Source organism: Vicia villosa, unplaced genomic scaffold (assembly GCF_029867415.1).
Source record: "Vicia villosa cultivar HV-30 ecotype Madison, WI unplaced genomic scaffold, Vvil1.0 ctg.002775F_1_1, whole genome shotgun sequence".
In the NCBI taxonomy this organism is placed as follows: Eukaryota; Viridiplantae; Streptophyta; class Magnoliopsida; order Fabales; family Fabaceae; genus Vicia; species Vicia villosa.
The window spans coordinates 229,793-247,473 of record NW_026706027.1 but is presented as its reverse complement, the minus strand read 5'-3'; the positions used below and the strand labels follow the sequence as shown (position 1 = coordinate 247,473).

Sequence of the window (17,681 nt, the reverse complement as noted above, 5' to 3'; positions counted from 1 at the left end):
TTTCTAGAGTATCCTGACCACCACGTGATCACTCTAGTTACAACTGCTTAGACACAAGCTAAGACTTCCTAGAGTATCCTGATCACACTTGATCACTCTAGTTACTTACAAATTAATGTAATCAAATTCTAAGAGTATTACAATGCTTCTGAAAAGCTATAATCACAACAATGATATTTCTCTTAAAGTTTAAGCTTAATCTCACTAATATATTACAACAGAAATGTAGTGAGCTTTGATGAAGATGAAGTTTGTGAGCTTTGATTTGAACAGCGTTTCAGCAAGTTAGTATTCACAGAATTCGTCAGAATCAGTAACCTTGCTTCTCATTAGAACTTCATATTTATAGGCACTTGAGAAGATGACCGTTGGGAGCATTTAATGCTTTGCGTATTCCGTACAGCATTGCATTTAATGTTTCACTCTTTTGTCAATTACCTCGAGCCTTGTTTACGCTGTGTCTACTGACGTTGCCTTTAATAGCTTCTAACAATCCTTTTGTCAGTCAGCGTAGCCTGCCATCTTGTACTTGCTTCTGACCAAAAAACAAATAAAATCAACTAATAAATAAAGGTTAGAGTAATGTGATGCATGCTGGGCCCTAGCCTGCGTTGGGCCTTGCCCTTTTCCGGATTGCACCCCCATTCTTCTAATACACCACCGTGTTCAGGATAGGCCTGGGCGCCCCTTGCTTTTCACACCCCACTGATCAGGCCCAGTTCCTACCTCATAACTTTTTAATTCATCTAAAATACTATCACACCCCCCTGCAGTTTAGCTTCTATTTTTTCTATTTTATTTTGTTTTCTCTTATTTTTTAATTCGCAATTCCCTTTTCTAATCACATAAAAGCGTATAAAAAATGATTTTAGGTACTCTAGAGTTTGTGAATAATTGACTTGATTTTTGTTGTTTTTTCTAATTGTTTTGATATTTTTAATAAATCTTTTTCTTTACAATATATTTGAATATTCTTTGTTTTAACACTTCTTTGTAAATAATTCGCTAATAGACTTAGGAATTAATTTTTAGTCTCGATTTTTTGTATAGAATCAATGGATGTATGTGTGCTTGTGAGTATCATTTACTTGTTGTAGTTCTCAACTTTATTTGTCATATATTGATTTTCTTTTACCTATTCCATGTATAGTTTTTTCCTATTAATAGATTGCATAGTTCTATTTTAATTCCCATGTATAGACAACTTAGACTAGAATTTAGGAATAGTTCCCTTCTCATTTTCTTTTTCTTTTCAACTTTTAAGATACTTAATAAATATCGATGAAGATCATACCGTTACTACATTTCATGGTAGGAAAGAAATGATTGGGGCGTAGGCCCCGATGTATGTTCTTTCCTACTTAGCGGAGAAGAAATGATTGAGGTGTGAAGCCTCGATGTATTTCTTAACCGTTATTTAGAGAAACGATTGTGGTGTAGGCCTCGATGTGCATTCTCTAAATATTCTCAAAAGAACTCCTTTTTGTATTTCCTACTTAGCGGAGAAGAAATGATTGAGGTGTGAAGCCTCGATGTATTTCTTAACCGTTGTTTAGAGAAACGATTGTGGTGTAGGCCTCGATGTGCATTCTCTAAATACTCACAAAAGAACTCCTTTTTGTATTTCCTTTACTTAGCGGAGAAGAAATGATTGAGGTGTGAAGCCTCGATGTATTTCTTAACCGTTATTTAGAGAAACGATTGTGGCATAGGCCTCGATGTGCATTCTCTAAATATGCAAAACAAAACTCTTTTTGGTATGATCTAAGTCACAAATTAAAATCCCCTAAAAAACATCAACCAAAAACACTTAAAACACTAATAAATGTTCAGATGTAAAACAAAGTAAGGAAGTGATGCGAAGCCTTGTAGTAGGTCTTCGTCATCATGGAATTACCCTAAAAGACACAAACCAATTATTTCTTTTTCTTTTGCCTCGTTGGCACCTAAGGGCACCGTTATTTCCGCTCGTACGCATCCTAGGCGATCCCTTATGCAAGAGCGCGAACGTTAACGCCGCCCAACTAAAAAACACATAAACAAACAGAAAATCGTGAGCCGAGCTACGGTAACTCTGATTCCTGAAAAGGATACGTAGGCAGCGGGGTAGGGCCCGTGCGAGTATATTTATTTATTTTCCCTACATTTTGCATTCATTCGCATTTAGACATAGACATAGTTAGACACCCTTTAGATAGAAACAACATAGGTGGATACCATCGAGTACGATGGGCGCGAGGGGTGCTAGTACCTTCCCCTTGCGTAACCGACTCCTGTACCTAGATTCTCTGGTCGCAAGACCCTGTTCCTTCCTTTGTTAGGTTTTCTGATATTCCTTTCCCTTACAGGATAAATATATTGGTGGCGACTCTGTTCATTTTTCGCGAGCGTGCGACAACTGGCGACTCTGCTGAGGATGTTGTTAGACCTGTGCTGGTCCATTCTTAGCGAGTCGATCCTAGCCTTTGTTTGTTTCTTTTATTGGGTGTTTTTTTATCCGTGTATGTGTTTACATTCTGTATATATGCTTGCATGTCATGTTTATTTCCTGCTTGCATATCATGTTTACTTTCCGCATGCATCTGGACTATATTATGGGTCCCCGTGGGGGCCACATATTTTATCTATTTGCAGGTTGGGTGGGATGATTCTATGAGATAAAGGCCCAATCCCCAGGCCAGTATACACCTAGGCTAGCGTGGATACTCATGTTGAATCGCGTGGCCCTTGACACGTATGAGGAGACATGAGACACCACAACCCGGATTCAGTTCTCTCGACGATGCCTTTGCCCTGCACCCTTTGTGCAGATCGCAAGGTGTCCGACTAGAGGATTCTGGGCGACCATTAGGGACCACTTGTCCGTGTCTAGATTCACCTGTGAGTGGGGAGGGATATACATGACAGGTACCGTTGGTGACTATTGTGTTCTGTCGGTGACTATTATTCTTATAGCTGTGTGGCACCTATGCCGGAACTTTGACCTCACGACATTCGATTCTGCTTAGAGACAACACAACAACTCTCCCGTGTTGGGGGAACCTCCATTGCATCATTTTCATCATGGCATATTTATTTTCCAAAAAAAAAGAGAATAAAGATGTAATAAAAAAAAAAGAAAAAAAAAGAAAAAAGAAAAATAGTATTATCTCTCATATGCATGCCATTTTTTCAGGGTATCTGAGGTTATTACTTTTCATCCAGGATGGCTAACAACGTGACCGCTACCAAAGAAGCTACAAGGCGTACTCACACTTACAGTTTCCATCGTGAGGGCATGATTTAGTTGGGACAGTTGGGTGGATTGATTACTGGTCACAATAAAACAGTGTTCACTGAGAATTATGGCAACATCTTGACTCTTTTATATTCACATGTTGACGAATGGGATTTATCTACTCTTCTCCAGGTCTATGATCCCGACTTGCGTTGTTTCACCTTCTCAGGTTATCAATTAGCTCCCACTCTCGAGGAGTACTCTCACTTTCTCAATATCAAGATTCAACACAAGGTCCCTTTTGTTTGTGTCCCAGAGAAACCTGATTTGGATTACATTGCCAACACTCTTTATTTGAGCATAGGAGACGTTCATGGAAATTGGAAGAAGAATGGTAACGTTCATGGTTTCTATATGAGTTTCTTGGTTGAAAAAGCTCAAGAATTGGTTAACAAAAAATTGTGGGAAGCTTTCAACGCCCTTCTGGCCGTTTTGATTTATGGGATCGTGATGTTCCCTAACATTCACAAGTTCGTTGATTTGGCCGCTATATGTCTTTTTGTGGATAAGAATCCGATCCCTACTTTGCTAGCCGATACGTACTATTCCGTTCACTCTCGATATGGGAAAGGAGGAGCCATAAGAAATTGTTTGTCGTTGTTATACACCTGGTTTAAGTCCCACCTACCTGCAAGTGGTCCTTTCGTTACTTCTACTCAGAAATGGCCTCAAAGGATCATGGGGCTTACTGGAAATGACATTGTTTGGTGTCCTACTGGAATGGACGTGGAGAAAGTTATAACTAGTTGTGGTAATTTTGATAACGTTCCCCTCATAGGAACCAAAGGTGTTATCAATTATAATCCTAAGCTAGCGCTGCGTCAGTTGGGTTTTGCACTTAAAGACAAGCCTTTGGACAAAGAAATATTCGAATCCGTTTGCTTTGAGAAGGGAACCGATCCAAAGGGTCTAGAAAAAGTGAGGAGTGCCTGGAATAGCATCCATACAAGTGATCATATTTCTCTAGGTGAAAAGAATGCCGTTGCCAAACAAGCCTACACAGATTGGGTTGAAGATAGAGTTAAAGATCGCCTGTTGCCTTTCCCGAAGGTTAACCCATTGTACGAGCAACCACCTAAGGTTCCAAATGCCACTATGCCTGCTGAGAATTGCATCCAAGTGAATATGGAAAGCACCAAATTGCACGAAAAGAGGTCAGATGCGCGACCAAAACATCATCTTGTGGACCAAATAAGGGTTGAGTTGACACATGAAGCCAAGGTGCTGAAAGAAGGATCTTTGAGAGTTCAAAAGAGGGCTAGAACGGAAAAAGGTGAAAGAGATACCACTGTTGTTGTTGAGGATCACCAGGAGATCATAAAAAGGGCCGTAAAAGAGGTAGAAGAGAAACTCAGGCGAGAGTAAAAAGAAGACTTGAAAGCTTATAAACTCAAATTAGAAAGGGAGGCTAGAGCTGAAGTGCGGAGTCTGAAAAAGAAACTGGAAGAAGAGACCACCCAAAGAATGGCAGTTGAGACTCAACTGAAAGGAAGTCACCTCCGTAATACTCGACTAACAGAAGAAAATGCCAAGCTCAGAGATCGAATGATGAGTATGGAGGACGTATCTGAGAAGGATTATCTCCCAGAATGCAAAGGATGTGACGAACTCAGGGAGTGCTGCAAGAAGCTAGATGGGCAGTTATATCGAAAGGACGTGGTAATCCAAAGCTTCGTCAAAGGAAGAGATAGGAAGGCAACCAAGAAACTGTTTGATGAAACCAAGAAGTGGAGTGATGAGAACTTCAGACAAGGAGGACCTCTCTTTTATATTCAGATGGATCGATGTTTGAGTCTATATGTCTTGACCACCACCAGACTTGTTGGATGGGGTCCTTTATTTTTCCTTGTTGAACTATCTTGTTGATGTATGGTATCTCCCAAGTTTAAATTTCTGTTATGGATGAAAAGAACTAGTTCCTTTGTTTCTCTTAATGCTTGTCCTCTATCACGTTGTTAGCTATTCTATATCAATATTAAAATCTTGGATACTCTGAAAATGGCACATCACGTCATAAGCACACATGCACTCATACATTCACATTATCACATTGCATTTTCAGGTTATTGTACAAGAAACTAATTGGGGTCCCTTTCCAGCAACAGATTTCCGCTTCAACAACAAAGCTGACTTCCTTACAGCACCAGGAACAACGAGAAAAGGATCATGGACCATTTTGAACAGAATCAAGCTGCCCTCCGTAGGGATATGGATGTCATGGGGGAAAGAATGACCCAGCTCATGGAGACCCTCCATGCCGTCGTTCAAGGACAGGATGAACTCAGGAAGAGTGTCGCTAGTCTGGTCAAAGAGACTCCTACCACTTCTGCTGTTGGAGTACCAAAACTTGGGGAGGGTCCTGATGGTGGCACCCCTAAGTTGGTGGACGATCACCACAACGTTATTGATCTTGATCATGATCTTACTACTGAGATAACCGAAACTGCTAAAATGTACCAAGCTCTCGAGGAACGCCTCAAGGCCGTTGAAGTCGCCAAAACCTCAAGCTTCAATACTTCTGCCCTGTGCCTGGTACCCGGGATTGTTATTCCCCCGAAATTTAAAGTGCCGGATTTCGATAAGTACAAGGGGGTCACCTGCCCAGAAACTCACCTCCGTTCCTACCGCCGTAAGATGGCCGCCCATGCTGAGAATGAACCACTACTCATGCATTTCTTCCAGGATAGTCTCACTGGAGCCCCACTGGAGTGGTATATGAAACTTGAGAGGGCTAATGTTAGTACTTGGGGAGAACTTGTTGATGCCTTCCTGAAACAATACCACTATAACACCGCTATGGCTCCCAGTCGCGCCCAACTCCAAAATATGGCACAGAAGTCTGAAGAATCTTTCAAAGAATACGCCCAGAGGTGGAGTGAACTTTCTGCTAGAGTTCAACCTCCCCTCCTCGACCGTGAATTGATTGATCTGTTTATGGGTACTCTGAAAGGGCCGTATCTTCAGCACATGGTTAGTAATACTTCTCCTTCCTTCTCAGATGTGGTCATCATTGGTGAACGGGTTGAGAACTGTGTCAAAGCTGGTACCATTCAAGGTGTTACTAATCCTAGCAATTCTAATGGTAATAATAAGAAGCCCTACGCCGGATTTGTGAAGAAGAAAGAAGGTGAGACTAGCACTGCCTCTGTTGACCAAGGCAGAGCTCCTGTATATTCTGCTGTTCCTCCTCCATATTATCCGATGCCTTATGCTGTCCCTGGCCCATATGTTCCCCAAGCATACGCTGCTGCACTTCCACAGCCATGGGTGGCACCTCAACAGCCATTCATCCCACAACAACAAGTTGCTGCTCCCCAGAATCGTCAGCAAAAATCCTAGGCCTCAAGGTCAGAGAGCTCCACAAAGGCCAAGGTACCAAGATAGGCGTATAGATCCGGTTCCGATGTCGTATGCTCAGCTTCTCCCTCAGTTTCTTGCTGGTCAGTTGGTACAGCTTCGTGAACTTGGACCTCCACCTAGTCCTCTTCCTCCCGGATATGATGTTAATGCCCGTTGTGAATTTCATTCAGGGGCTCCAGGCCATACAATCGAAAAGTGTAGGGCATTCAAGTTAAAGGTTCAGGATCTCCTTGATGACAAGCTTATCTCGTTCACTCCTACTGGTCCTAATGTGCAAAATAATCCTATGCCTCCTCACGCTGGTGAGACCAATGCTGTTGAATTATGTGACGAACAGATCCTGGTAATTGATGTTAATGAGGTCAAGATGCCGCTTGCGACTGTCAAAGAACATCTTATGCAACAAGGGGTTTTGTGTGAACTACATGATTTCTGCTTACAATGTTCTTCCAATCCAGAGGAATATGCCAGGTTGAGGGATGAGATTCAAAAGCTGATGGATGAAGGTGTCATTAGAGTGGAAAAGGTTATCCCTGATGAAGAAGTGGTTGTTCTAGAGATTCCTTATTGTCTTGCTGATATGACGCAAGCCTAAAGCGCTTCTTTGATCATCCATACTCCGAGTACTCCGTTGGTTATTCAGGCTCCGAGAACTCCGTTGGTTATTCAAGCTCCGAATACTCCATTGGGCGCCCATCCTCAGGTTCCTTCTCCCGCATCTCCTGCTCCCTCTTTGTTGATTGATTCTAAAGCTGTTCCTTAGAGTTATAATGCTGTGTACATCCGAGGGAAGAAATATGATTGTCCTCCAGTGGGTAATTCGAGTGTCACTAATATTGCTGGGACTAGTGGCATTACTCGTAGTGGCCGAATCTTCGCTGCCCCTCCTCCACTTCATAAAGAGACCAACAAAGATGCCAATGCACAAGCGAAGGGGAAGCAAGTCGCTGTTGATCCTCCTGAGACCCGTACTGCACAAGACGCTGAACAGCTTCTAAGAATCATTAAGAAAAGTGACTACAAGGTGATTGATCAACTTGGCCAAACTCAAGCTAAGATTTCCATCTTGTCTCTTTTGGTGCACTCATAAGCTCACCGTGATGCTCTAATGAAAGTTCCAGCTTCCGCTCATGTAACTCAAGACATTACTGTGCCACAGTTTGAAGGGGTGGTGACCAATATCGCTGCTGGCAATTGTTTGGGTTTTAGTGATGAGGAACTTCCACCTGAGGGTAGAGCACACAACAAAGCGTTGCATATCTCCATAAAATGTCTAGATGCTGTGTTGTCTCGAGTTCTGATTGATACAGGTTCTTCTCTTAATGTGATGCCCAAGGCGACTTTGTTTAAACTGAGTATGGATGGGGTTATGATGAGGCCATGCACTATGAGTGTCAGAGCGTTTGATGGTTCTAGAAGGTCCGTAGAAGGAGAAATTGATCTGCCTGTCTTGATTGGTCCTCACATGTTCTACATTGCCTTCTACGTTATGGACATACGCCCTTCGTACACTTGCCTTTTAGGTCGTCCTTGGATTCACGCTGCTGGAGCTGTGACATCTACTCTCCACAAATGTTTGAAATTTGTTGTGAATGACAAGATTGTTGTGATCACTGGTGAAGAGGATCTGATAGTTAATAATCTGGCAGCATACCGTTATGTGGAAGTAGAAGGGGAAGTACAAGAGACGCCTTTCCAAGTCTTGGAAATTGTGTCAGTCGATAGACTCCCTGTGGTTGAAAACAAGAGGGAACCTGGAGCACCCCTCTCATCCTTGAATGATGCCAAGGCCTTCCTAGAAGCTGGTGTTCCCCATGGTGCCTGGGGCAAGTTGATTAATATCCATGAGAAGCGAGACAAGTATGGGCTTGGGTACCAACCATCCTCTTCTACTCAGCTCAGTCCAATCCTTGGAAAGAAGGTGATCCCCCCGATTTCTCAGGTGTTCGTCAATGCCAGTACTAGTTCTGGAAGTCAGGTTCTCGCCGTGGATGATGATAATGAAGAAGATCTCTCCAGATTCATTTGCCATGCTGCGCCTGGGCAGGAACTCAACAATTGGAGCATATTGGACGTCCCCAGAGTCACTTTTATGGAGATGTAATTTTCTTGTTTTGATAAATCATGTGCTTCGCCCCAAGCATTTTGATCACCTGTATAAAGAAGGGCCCCCCATGTTTTTCAATTTGTTTAATATTGAATGAAAATCATATTTTCGCATGCAATTACTGTTCCATTTCTTTCTTTTTTTACTTTAAAACCTTTTAAAAAAAAATGGCAAAGCTTTTCCTTTTTTTCATTTCCTTTATGTGTTGCATTCTAAGGCATAAATCATCCATCGTGCAGATCCGACTCGGATTCCATCAAAAATGATAATGTTACGGTTCCACGTCCAGATATCCTTGAGAATCCAATTGACCAAACTGATGAAGATAGTGGGGAAGATTGTGAAGTCCCTGAGGAATTGGCAAGATTATTGATACAAGAAGAGAAATCTATTCAGGCACATCAGGAGGTCATAGAAATCATCAACCTCGGTACAGAAGAGGCACAGAGAGAAGTCAAGATAGGGGCCGCTTTGCAAAGTGATGTAAAGAGAAGGTTGATTGAGCTGCTCCGAGAGTATGTTGACATCTTCGCCTAGTCATACGAAGACATGCCTGGTTTAGACACAGATATAGTTATGCACAGGTTACCGCTCAAACAAGAATGTCCGCCTGTAAAGCAGAAACCACGAAGAACTCGACCTGATATGGCTTTGAAAATCAAGGAGGAAGTTGAAAAACAGTTGAAGGCTGGTTTCTTATCTGTGTGTGAATATCCTCCTTGGATTGCAAACATCGTACCTGTTCCTAAGAAGGACGGAAAGGTACGCATGTGTGTCGACTACCGAGATTTGAATAGGGCAAGTCTGAAGGATGATTTTCCTCTGCCTCATATTGATGTGTTGGTTGACAATACTGCTCAGTATTCGGTATTCTCATTCATGGATGGTTTTTCTAGCTATAATCAAATAAAGATGGCTCCTGAAGATATGACCAAGACTACTTTTACCACTCCGTGGGGTACGTATTGTTATAAAGTGATGCCTTTTGGTCTTAAGAATGCCGGTGCAACATATCAACGAGCAATGGTGACCCTCTTCCATGACATGATCCATAAGGAGATTGAGGTATATGTCGATGATATGATTGCAAAATCTCAAACTTAGGAGGAACACTTGGTACATCTTAAGAAACTGTTTGCTCGTCTTCGAAAATTCAGGTTGAGGCTTAATCCAAACAAGTGCACCTTCGGAGTGCGATCTGGAAAATTACTTGGATTCATCGTGAGCCAACGTGGGATTGAGGTCGACCCTGATAAAGTAAGAGCAATACAGAATATGCCAGCACCGAAGAATCAAAAAGAAGTTCGAGGGTTCCTTGGGAGATTGAATTACATAGCCAGGTTCATTTCTCATCTCACTGACACTTGTGAACCCATCTTTAAGTTGCTACGCAAGAATCAAGATATCCGTTGGAATGATCATTGTCAAGAAGCCTTCGAAAAGATCAAACAGTACCTCCAAGAGCCACCAATCCTCATGCCTCCAGTTCCTGGGAGGCCGCTTCTTATGTACTTAACTGTGCTTGAAGGATCTATGGGGTGTGTGCTGGGCCAGCATGACGAGTCTGGTCGAAAAGAGTGCGCCATTTATTACCTGAGCAAAAAGTTTACCGATTGTGAATCCCGCTACTCACTACTCGAGAAAACTTGCTGTGCTTTGGTATGGGCTGCTCGCCGACTGAGACAATATATGTTGACTCACACCACTTTATTAATCTCCAAAATGGACCCGATAAAGTATATCTTTGAAAAACCGGCTCTTACAGGGAGACTTGCACGATGGCAAATGCTTTTATCAGAGTACGACATTCAGTATGTTACACAGAAGGCCATCAAAGGAAGTGTCCTTGCAGATCATCTCGCTCATCAACCATTGGAAGAATATCAGTCAATGAAGTTTGACTTTCCTGATGAAGATATCATGAAACTGGATGAGGATGAAGGACCCGAACCAGGGGAGCGATGGACTCTCACGTTCGATGGTGCATCAAATGCTATGGGTCATGGTATTGGAGCAGTTTTGACTTCTCCTCGTCAAACTCATATCCCTTTCACAGCCAGAATATGCTTTGATTGCACGAACAATGTGGCAGAGTACAAAGCTTGTGTAATGGGCCTCGAGGCGGCCATTGATATGAGAATCAGGATCCTTAAAGTTTACGGGGATTCTGCTTTGGTCATACATCAAGTAAGAGGTGATTGGGAAACACGACACCCCAATATAGTTCCTTATAGGGACTATATCTTGGAGTTGTTACCCGCTTTTGAGGAAATCACCTTCGATCACATTCCCCGAGAAGAAAACCAGTTGGCAGATGCTTTGGCTACTTTGGCAGCAATGTTCAGAGTTTGCTCCCCTAATGAAGCGCCAGACATAAGGATCCTTCGTTACAAAGAGCCCGCACATGTATTCCCTGCTCATTGTCTCACCACTGAAGATGTGTATGATGAAAAACCTTGGTATTACGATATCAAAAGGTATGTTGAGAAGCAAGAGTATCCCGAAGATGCTACGATCGGTGATAAGCAAACACTTCGAAGGTTAGCATCCAAATTCTTCTTGTCAGGAGACGTCCTGTACAAAAGAAATTATGATTCAGTTCTGCTCAGATGCGTGGATAGACATGAAGCAGAATTGATCATGCAAGAAATTCACGAGGGATCTTTTGGAACTCATTCCAGTGGACATTCTATGGCTAAAACGATCTTGCGAGCAGGGTATTATTGGATGACAATAGAAAATGATTGTTGTGTGTACGTGAAAAAGTGTCACAAATGCCAAGTGTACGCAGACAGGATTCATGTCCCTCCAACTCCTTTGAATGTTCTTACATCACCATGGCCCTTTGCTATGTGGGGCATCGACATGATTGGACGAATTGAGCCGCAAGCTTCGAACGGACACAGATTTATTCTTGTTGCTATCGACTACTTCACCAAATGGGTTGAAGATGCTTCTTACAAAAACGTGACCAAGCAAGTCGTCACTCGCTTCATCAAGAAAGATATCATATGCCGATATGGGGTTCCAAATAAGATCATCACTGATAATGGGTCCAATCTTAATAACAAGATGATGGCGGAGTTGTGCGAAGAGTTCAAGATTGAACATCACAATTCGTCACCCTATCGGCCAAAGATGAATGGCGCAGTCGAAGCTGCTAACAAGAACATAAAGAAGATCGTCCAGAAAATGGTTAGAACGTACAAAGACTGGCATGAGATGTTACCGTTTGCTTTGCATGGCTATAGAACTTCAGTTCGTACTTCAACTGGGGCAACTCCCTTCTCTCTTGTCTACGGTATGGAGGCTGTACTTCCCGTCGAATTGGAAATTCCTTCGTTGAGGGTCTTGATGGATGCCAAGCTAGATGAAACATAGTGGGTTCAAACGAGGCTTGACCACCTCAACCTAATTGAGGAGAAACGCTTATCTGCTATCTGCCATGGTCAGTTGTATCAAAAGAGAATTAAGAAAGCATATGACAAGAAGATTCGGCCTCGAGAATTCCACACAGGTGACCTGGTTGTAAGGAAGATCTTGCCAATTCACACCGATCCAAGGGGCAAATGGACTCCCAACTATGAGGGACCATACATTGTGAAGAAAGCCTTCTCAGGTGGTGCTTTAATCCTGACAAAGATGGATGGGGAAGACGTTCCGCTTCCAGTCAATTCAGACTCAGTCAAAAAATACTACGCATAAAAGACCCGCTAGGTCGACGTACCTAGGCAAAAATAACGGCATCCCGGCAAACCAAAAGGGTTTGGGCAAAAATTAGGGATAAAAACAAAAGAGAATAACCCGCTAAGTCGAAAACCCGAAAGGACGACTTAGGCAAAAAGGGGTATCCCGCTGGATTGAAAACCCGAAAGGGCGATCCAGGCAAAAGTTAGGGATCAAAAGCGAGAGGCTGCAGTCTGAACATCCTTCACAAAGACCACAATACGCCCCTGCCAAAACGGACAGATCGATCCAACCATTACGCTTCTGAAGCAAAGCATTGAGAGGATCAAGGATATGGGAACTGTAGCAATACCAGTTTTAATGGAAATTCGAGCATTTCTCTTTGCCGTTTTGCCTTTTGCATTTTATTTTCTTTTCCGCAACTACCTCATTTAGGAGTTGCTTCCTTGTACAGAAGCCTATTAATAGGCATTCCATCAATAAAATGATCTTTTAATAAAAAGCTTTCCTTCTTACTTTTTCATTTTTTCGCATGCGAGGTGTGATTTAATTCGTTACTAAACATTACATTGAAAGCATGGGGGATACTAATCACAAATTAAAACAAAACATGATGTTACATAAACATAAAAGTGCTCTAAGGGGCGCCATTTGCGTCCAAACGTTGTTTTTCTATGCAGGTTGCAGGTTCTAGCCGTCATCTTGGTTTATGACATGTCCCAAAGGTCGTCATCATCCCGCGTGAAAGTTCAAGCGTAATTCATCGGTACTGGTAAGCATGGGGCACCTGAAGAGGTCCGTGTCCCTCTTCCATATGGCAGACAAAGAAGGGTCCCTCAAAACTCATGATTCCCCAAGCGGTATAGGATGTAAAGAAAGTCGGGCGAAGTCACTTCCTCCCCAGCAAAGCTATGTTCTAATCCTCAGCACAGTTGCCAATAATCTTTGGTGCTATAAGGTTTCCAACGCCCCCTCACAATGGCGTCTCAAGAAAATAAGCAACGGACCCCAATGATCCTGCTCCACTATCTCATCCAGGCCTTTATTTGGCACTCTGCATATAGTATTCATTTGCATATGACATCGCATCCCCAAAAGTGTAGCATATCCATTACAGTGGATCATTACGCCATAAAAACTCAAACATGCATACGAAGCATAAGCCAGATAATGTGAGTCAAAGTTGAATCGAAACAATGATACATCCCTACAGAAGTTGTCATCTTTACAAACCCCACTTGATATCTGCTGTCGTATCACGAACACTTTTAAGCTGCGGTGCCGATACGAGGTACCTTCAATCCTCGACAAATGTCTGACACAATGACTCTCTGCTTGTATCTTCTCTTGATGTCGAGTCGATGTTGAGTCGTAGTTCGCACGAGATCTTGTCCCTTTTTGTCCTGAAGATCGTACGAGGTCTTCTCTCGATGTTGAGTCATAGATCGTACGAGATCTATTTCCTTTCAGTCTTGAGGATCGTACGAGGTATTCCTCCGATGTTGAGTCGTAGATCGCACGAGATCTATTTTCCTTTCAGTCTTGAAGATCGTACGAGATCTTCTTCCGATGTTGAGTCGTAGATCGCACGAGATCTATTTCTTTTCAGTCCTGGAGATCGTACGAGGTCTTCTCCCGATGTTGAGTCATAGATCGCACGAGATCTATTTCCTTCCAGTCCTGAAGATCATACGAGGTCTTCTCCCGATGTTGAGTCATAGATCGCACGAGATCTATTTCCTTCTAGTCCCGAAGATCGTACGAGGTCTTCTCCCGATGTTGAGTCATAGATCGCACGAGATCTTTTCCTTCTAGTCCTGAAGATCGTACGAGCTCTTCCCCCGATGTTGAGTCATAGATTGCACGAGATCTTTTCCTCTCAGTCTTGAAGATCGTACGAGGTCTTCTCCCGATGTTGAGTCGTAGATCGCACGAGATCTTTTCCTTTCAGTCATTGTCTCATACAACCATTCTCTTTGAAAACCTTGTATTGGCACCTAGGCTACGTTACAAGCTATCACCATTCCAATCCATTATTCACTGTATATTTCCCCACTAGAAAAACAAAAATGCTTTTTCCCTAGCAGATATCAAAACAAAAATAAGGACAACACTTACACCATCTCATCTTTCAGGAAAAATTTCTGGTCTTGATATTTAATCTTCTTCTACCTTGAATGTTCGAAAGGCTAGCGCCAATCTCACCTTCAGGTTCAAGACGATTAAATAGGGGCAGCTGTCATACCCCAAATTTGTCCTACCCTTATTTATCTGGCTTATAATTCACATGCATACACCATTTAGGTCATAATCCAACTCATGTATTCATATCATTGGTATTAATCAGAGACTAGCAAGGGATATCTTTTATGGCAGAGGATTTCCTACCAAATGTGTGGATCTGAGGTGTAATCATGTGGCTCTATGTTCATTGAAGTCCACCTGGATTAGGATTCTCTCATTCTCAACTCAAGGCATTGGTTGAAAAGTACAAGCTTGATGCTCATCTGATTATCCTGAATTAGGGTTTCTTGATCAAAGTCAACGCAGTTGATTTTTTGGTCAAATACATTGATCAAGAGCTGATTCTATGGAAAAGAGATGGTATGATGACCGTGTGGAGGCGTTCAGTTGATTTCCATTGGTTAGAAGCTGATTAATCGGGATTTCATTAAAGATCGGAGAAAAATCAGAACAGTTGACTTTTGGGTCAAAATCAGGTCAATCACTCAAATATTGACTTTTGGTGGAGAATCGGTCAAGAAAAGTCAGAGAATGAATAAAATCGAGAGTTTGACAAAAGTTGCCAAAAATAGAAAAAAATCAAAAATGGAAAGTTTTCATACTTAGAAAAATTTTGGCCTTTAAAAGCTTGATGATCAGTCTACTTCACAGCAAAATTACATGTGGCAAATGACATTTTCTGGAAAAGTTCCCAACATCAAAGTTGTTCCTCTCATGGAGGAGAACAACTTTGTAGTTGGACACTTTTTCATTTGATTCTTGGTTGAAGAGTTATTGAAGTTTTAAGTTGAAGTTTTTCACTTGGATCAAGTCACAAAGCTGGGCAGATTTCTGGGCACGCGTGACGCAATTCATCAAACACGTGGCGTGCTAATTTTGAAGATGATTATAGAGAAGCACAAAGATACATAGGGTTCAAACTTGGTATGAATCTCTTATCATCCATGCACTCTACACAGCAAGACCAGAATTGAGTCAATCGAGTGAATATTGAATCAATTGTGAGTGCTCAAAGTCACACTCTCACAATAGGCAAAATTAAGCATCTGGCTGGGCAAGATGTTAAGTCATGCGTGTGCATTTTTCCAAACACTTGGCGTGCCATTTTTAATGTCAATTTTAAGGCCCTATGAGTCTCCATATGGATCTAGCTTGATGTTAAATCATTCTTTGCCACGTCCTCTATCAAGTGAGCCCAAGATTACTAAGTTTGAACATGTATGGACCACGACGGAGACACCTAAACTCGTGCACTAGCTAAGTCGTGTCTTTGCCATGAACGTGAGACTGGGCATGTCACGCACGCAGGGAGATGCAGTGTTGACATAACACATTCAGGATCATTTTTATTGCACTTCTAGGCATTAGCTCAAGACAATTCCAACACCAATCTTGCCCCATTACATGTCATCTTTATGATGAAATCAAGAACTTATCATTGGGACAAGTGGTTGGCATTTTAAAGATGTACAAAGGTGGCCACTCGGATATGTTAGCTAAGGCATGTATGTTTTCTTGGTGTAGCAGCATGCATGAGTGAATATGAGTCTCCATGTGAAAATGTGTATAAGACATACCATAGAACCGCCAACTGTTTTTTGATAAGTTTGGAACGAGAGATGATCCAATGCTTTGCACAACACCATACACACACAATCACTATATAAAACGAAACCTTCACAAATCAAGGGACTCTCTCTCATTTTTTCCTCACTTTCAAAAAACACCTTCATCTCTCTCACTTTCTCTCTCGGTTCTCTCTTCCCAGCTTCCCCCAAAGTTTGTTACAAAGTGTAACAAACTCCAACCACCCTAAAAACTCTTCCATCATCCATCTTCACTTTCCACCTTCGACCTCCCTCTTCCACCATCGTCACCACCATAATCGCTGCCACCATCACCACCACAACAACCTCTAACAAACTGTTAACAACCCTCAGCCATCGCCAATCTCCAGAACTGAACCATTATCACCTCCATGGCTTAACCTTCATCAAGTTTCCGAGCATCATCTCCAACGCTCCAAGAAGTGATCGCAAAAAAAAAAAACCGAAGCACCATCACCAATCAATCTTGTATCGCTACCATTCGTTTCATCATCAAGAAGAGAAGAAGTTGTTAGATTCTCTGAAGATTCAATCGAGTTTTTCTTCAACAGGTAAGTTCATGAACTTCTCAGCATCATTTTAGTGGTATTGGTGTTGTATTCTTGTGCCTTTCATATTCATGATGAATGAGTTCGATTTGTGTGAAGTAACTGCTGTTTGGATATGTGAATCCGTGAGTTCTTTGAAGCTTTGATTCTGTTAGCTCGCAATACTGTTGATCTACGTTTTTGGTTCGTGTATTTAAGTTCTGTAAATGCTTAGAAGGAGATTGATACGTTTAGTATGAGTTTTGATGGACTTTATCCATGTTATGGTTCATAAAACGTTGATCGGTTTGTATCTTAGAGGGATAATAAGAGGAAACGGATCTTAGATCCATGATCAGCTCGAAAATCTGATTGGAAAGGTGAAATGTTGATAATTTCTGGAAAAAAAAACAGCCAGCTCCGCCGCGAGCCTCGCCGGAGAAGACGACCGGAGCGGTGCTCCGGCGTCGGTTTCCTTTTGACAATATCTCCTCAGTTCGTACGCGTGGCATGTGGTTATTGGTCTTTCCTCCCATTACTTTGCAGTTTTGTTTTATTCATATGATTGGGGGACGTGCGGTGGCTATGTGTGATTGGCTGATCTTCTTTTTTGTCTTATTCGCTTAAAATCACCTGTGACCAATTGATATTTGTTTGGGGAGACTGATCCACGTTACCACATAACCATCATTTAGTAAATAAATAAAGGCTGACCAAAAAACAAATAAAATCAGTTAATAAATAAAGGTTAGAGTAATGTGATGCATGCTGGGCCCTAGCCTGCGTTAGGCCTTGCCCTTTTCCGGATTGCACCCCCATTCTGCTAATACACCACCGTGTTCAGGATAGGCCTGGGCGCCCCTTGCTTTTCA

At 42.2% G+C, this 17,681-nt stretch overlaps 1 protein-coding gene across 1 annotated transcript; it reads left to right on the top strand.

Moving 5' to 3' along the window:
* The first annotated feature begins 2,900 nt into the window (after positions 1-2,900).
* Positions 2,901-4,642, top strand: LOC131639775 (uncharacterized). Its single transcript, XM_058910234.1, has 3 exons — positions 2,901-2,907; positions 3,447-4,028; positions 4,122-4,642. The coding sequence occupies exons 1-3, from the start codon at positions 2,901-2,903 to the stop codon at positions 4,640-4,642; spliced, it is 1,110 nt and encodes a 369-aa protein (XP_058766217.1).
* The last annotated feature ends 13,039 nt before the right edge of the window (positions 4,643-17,681 follow it).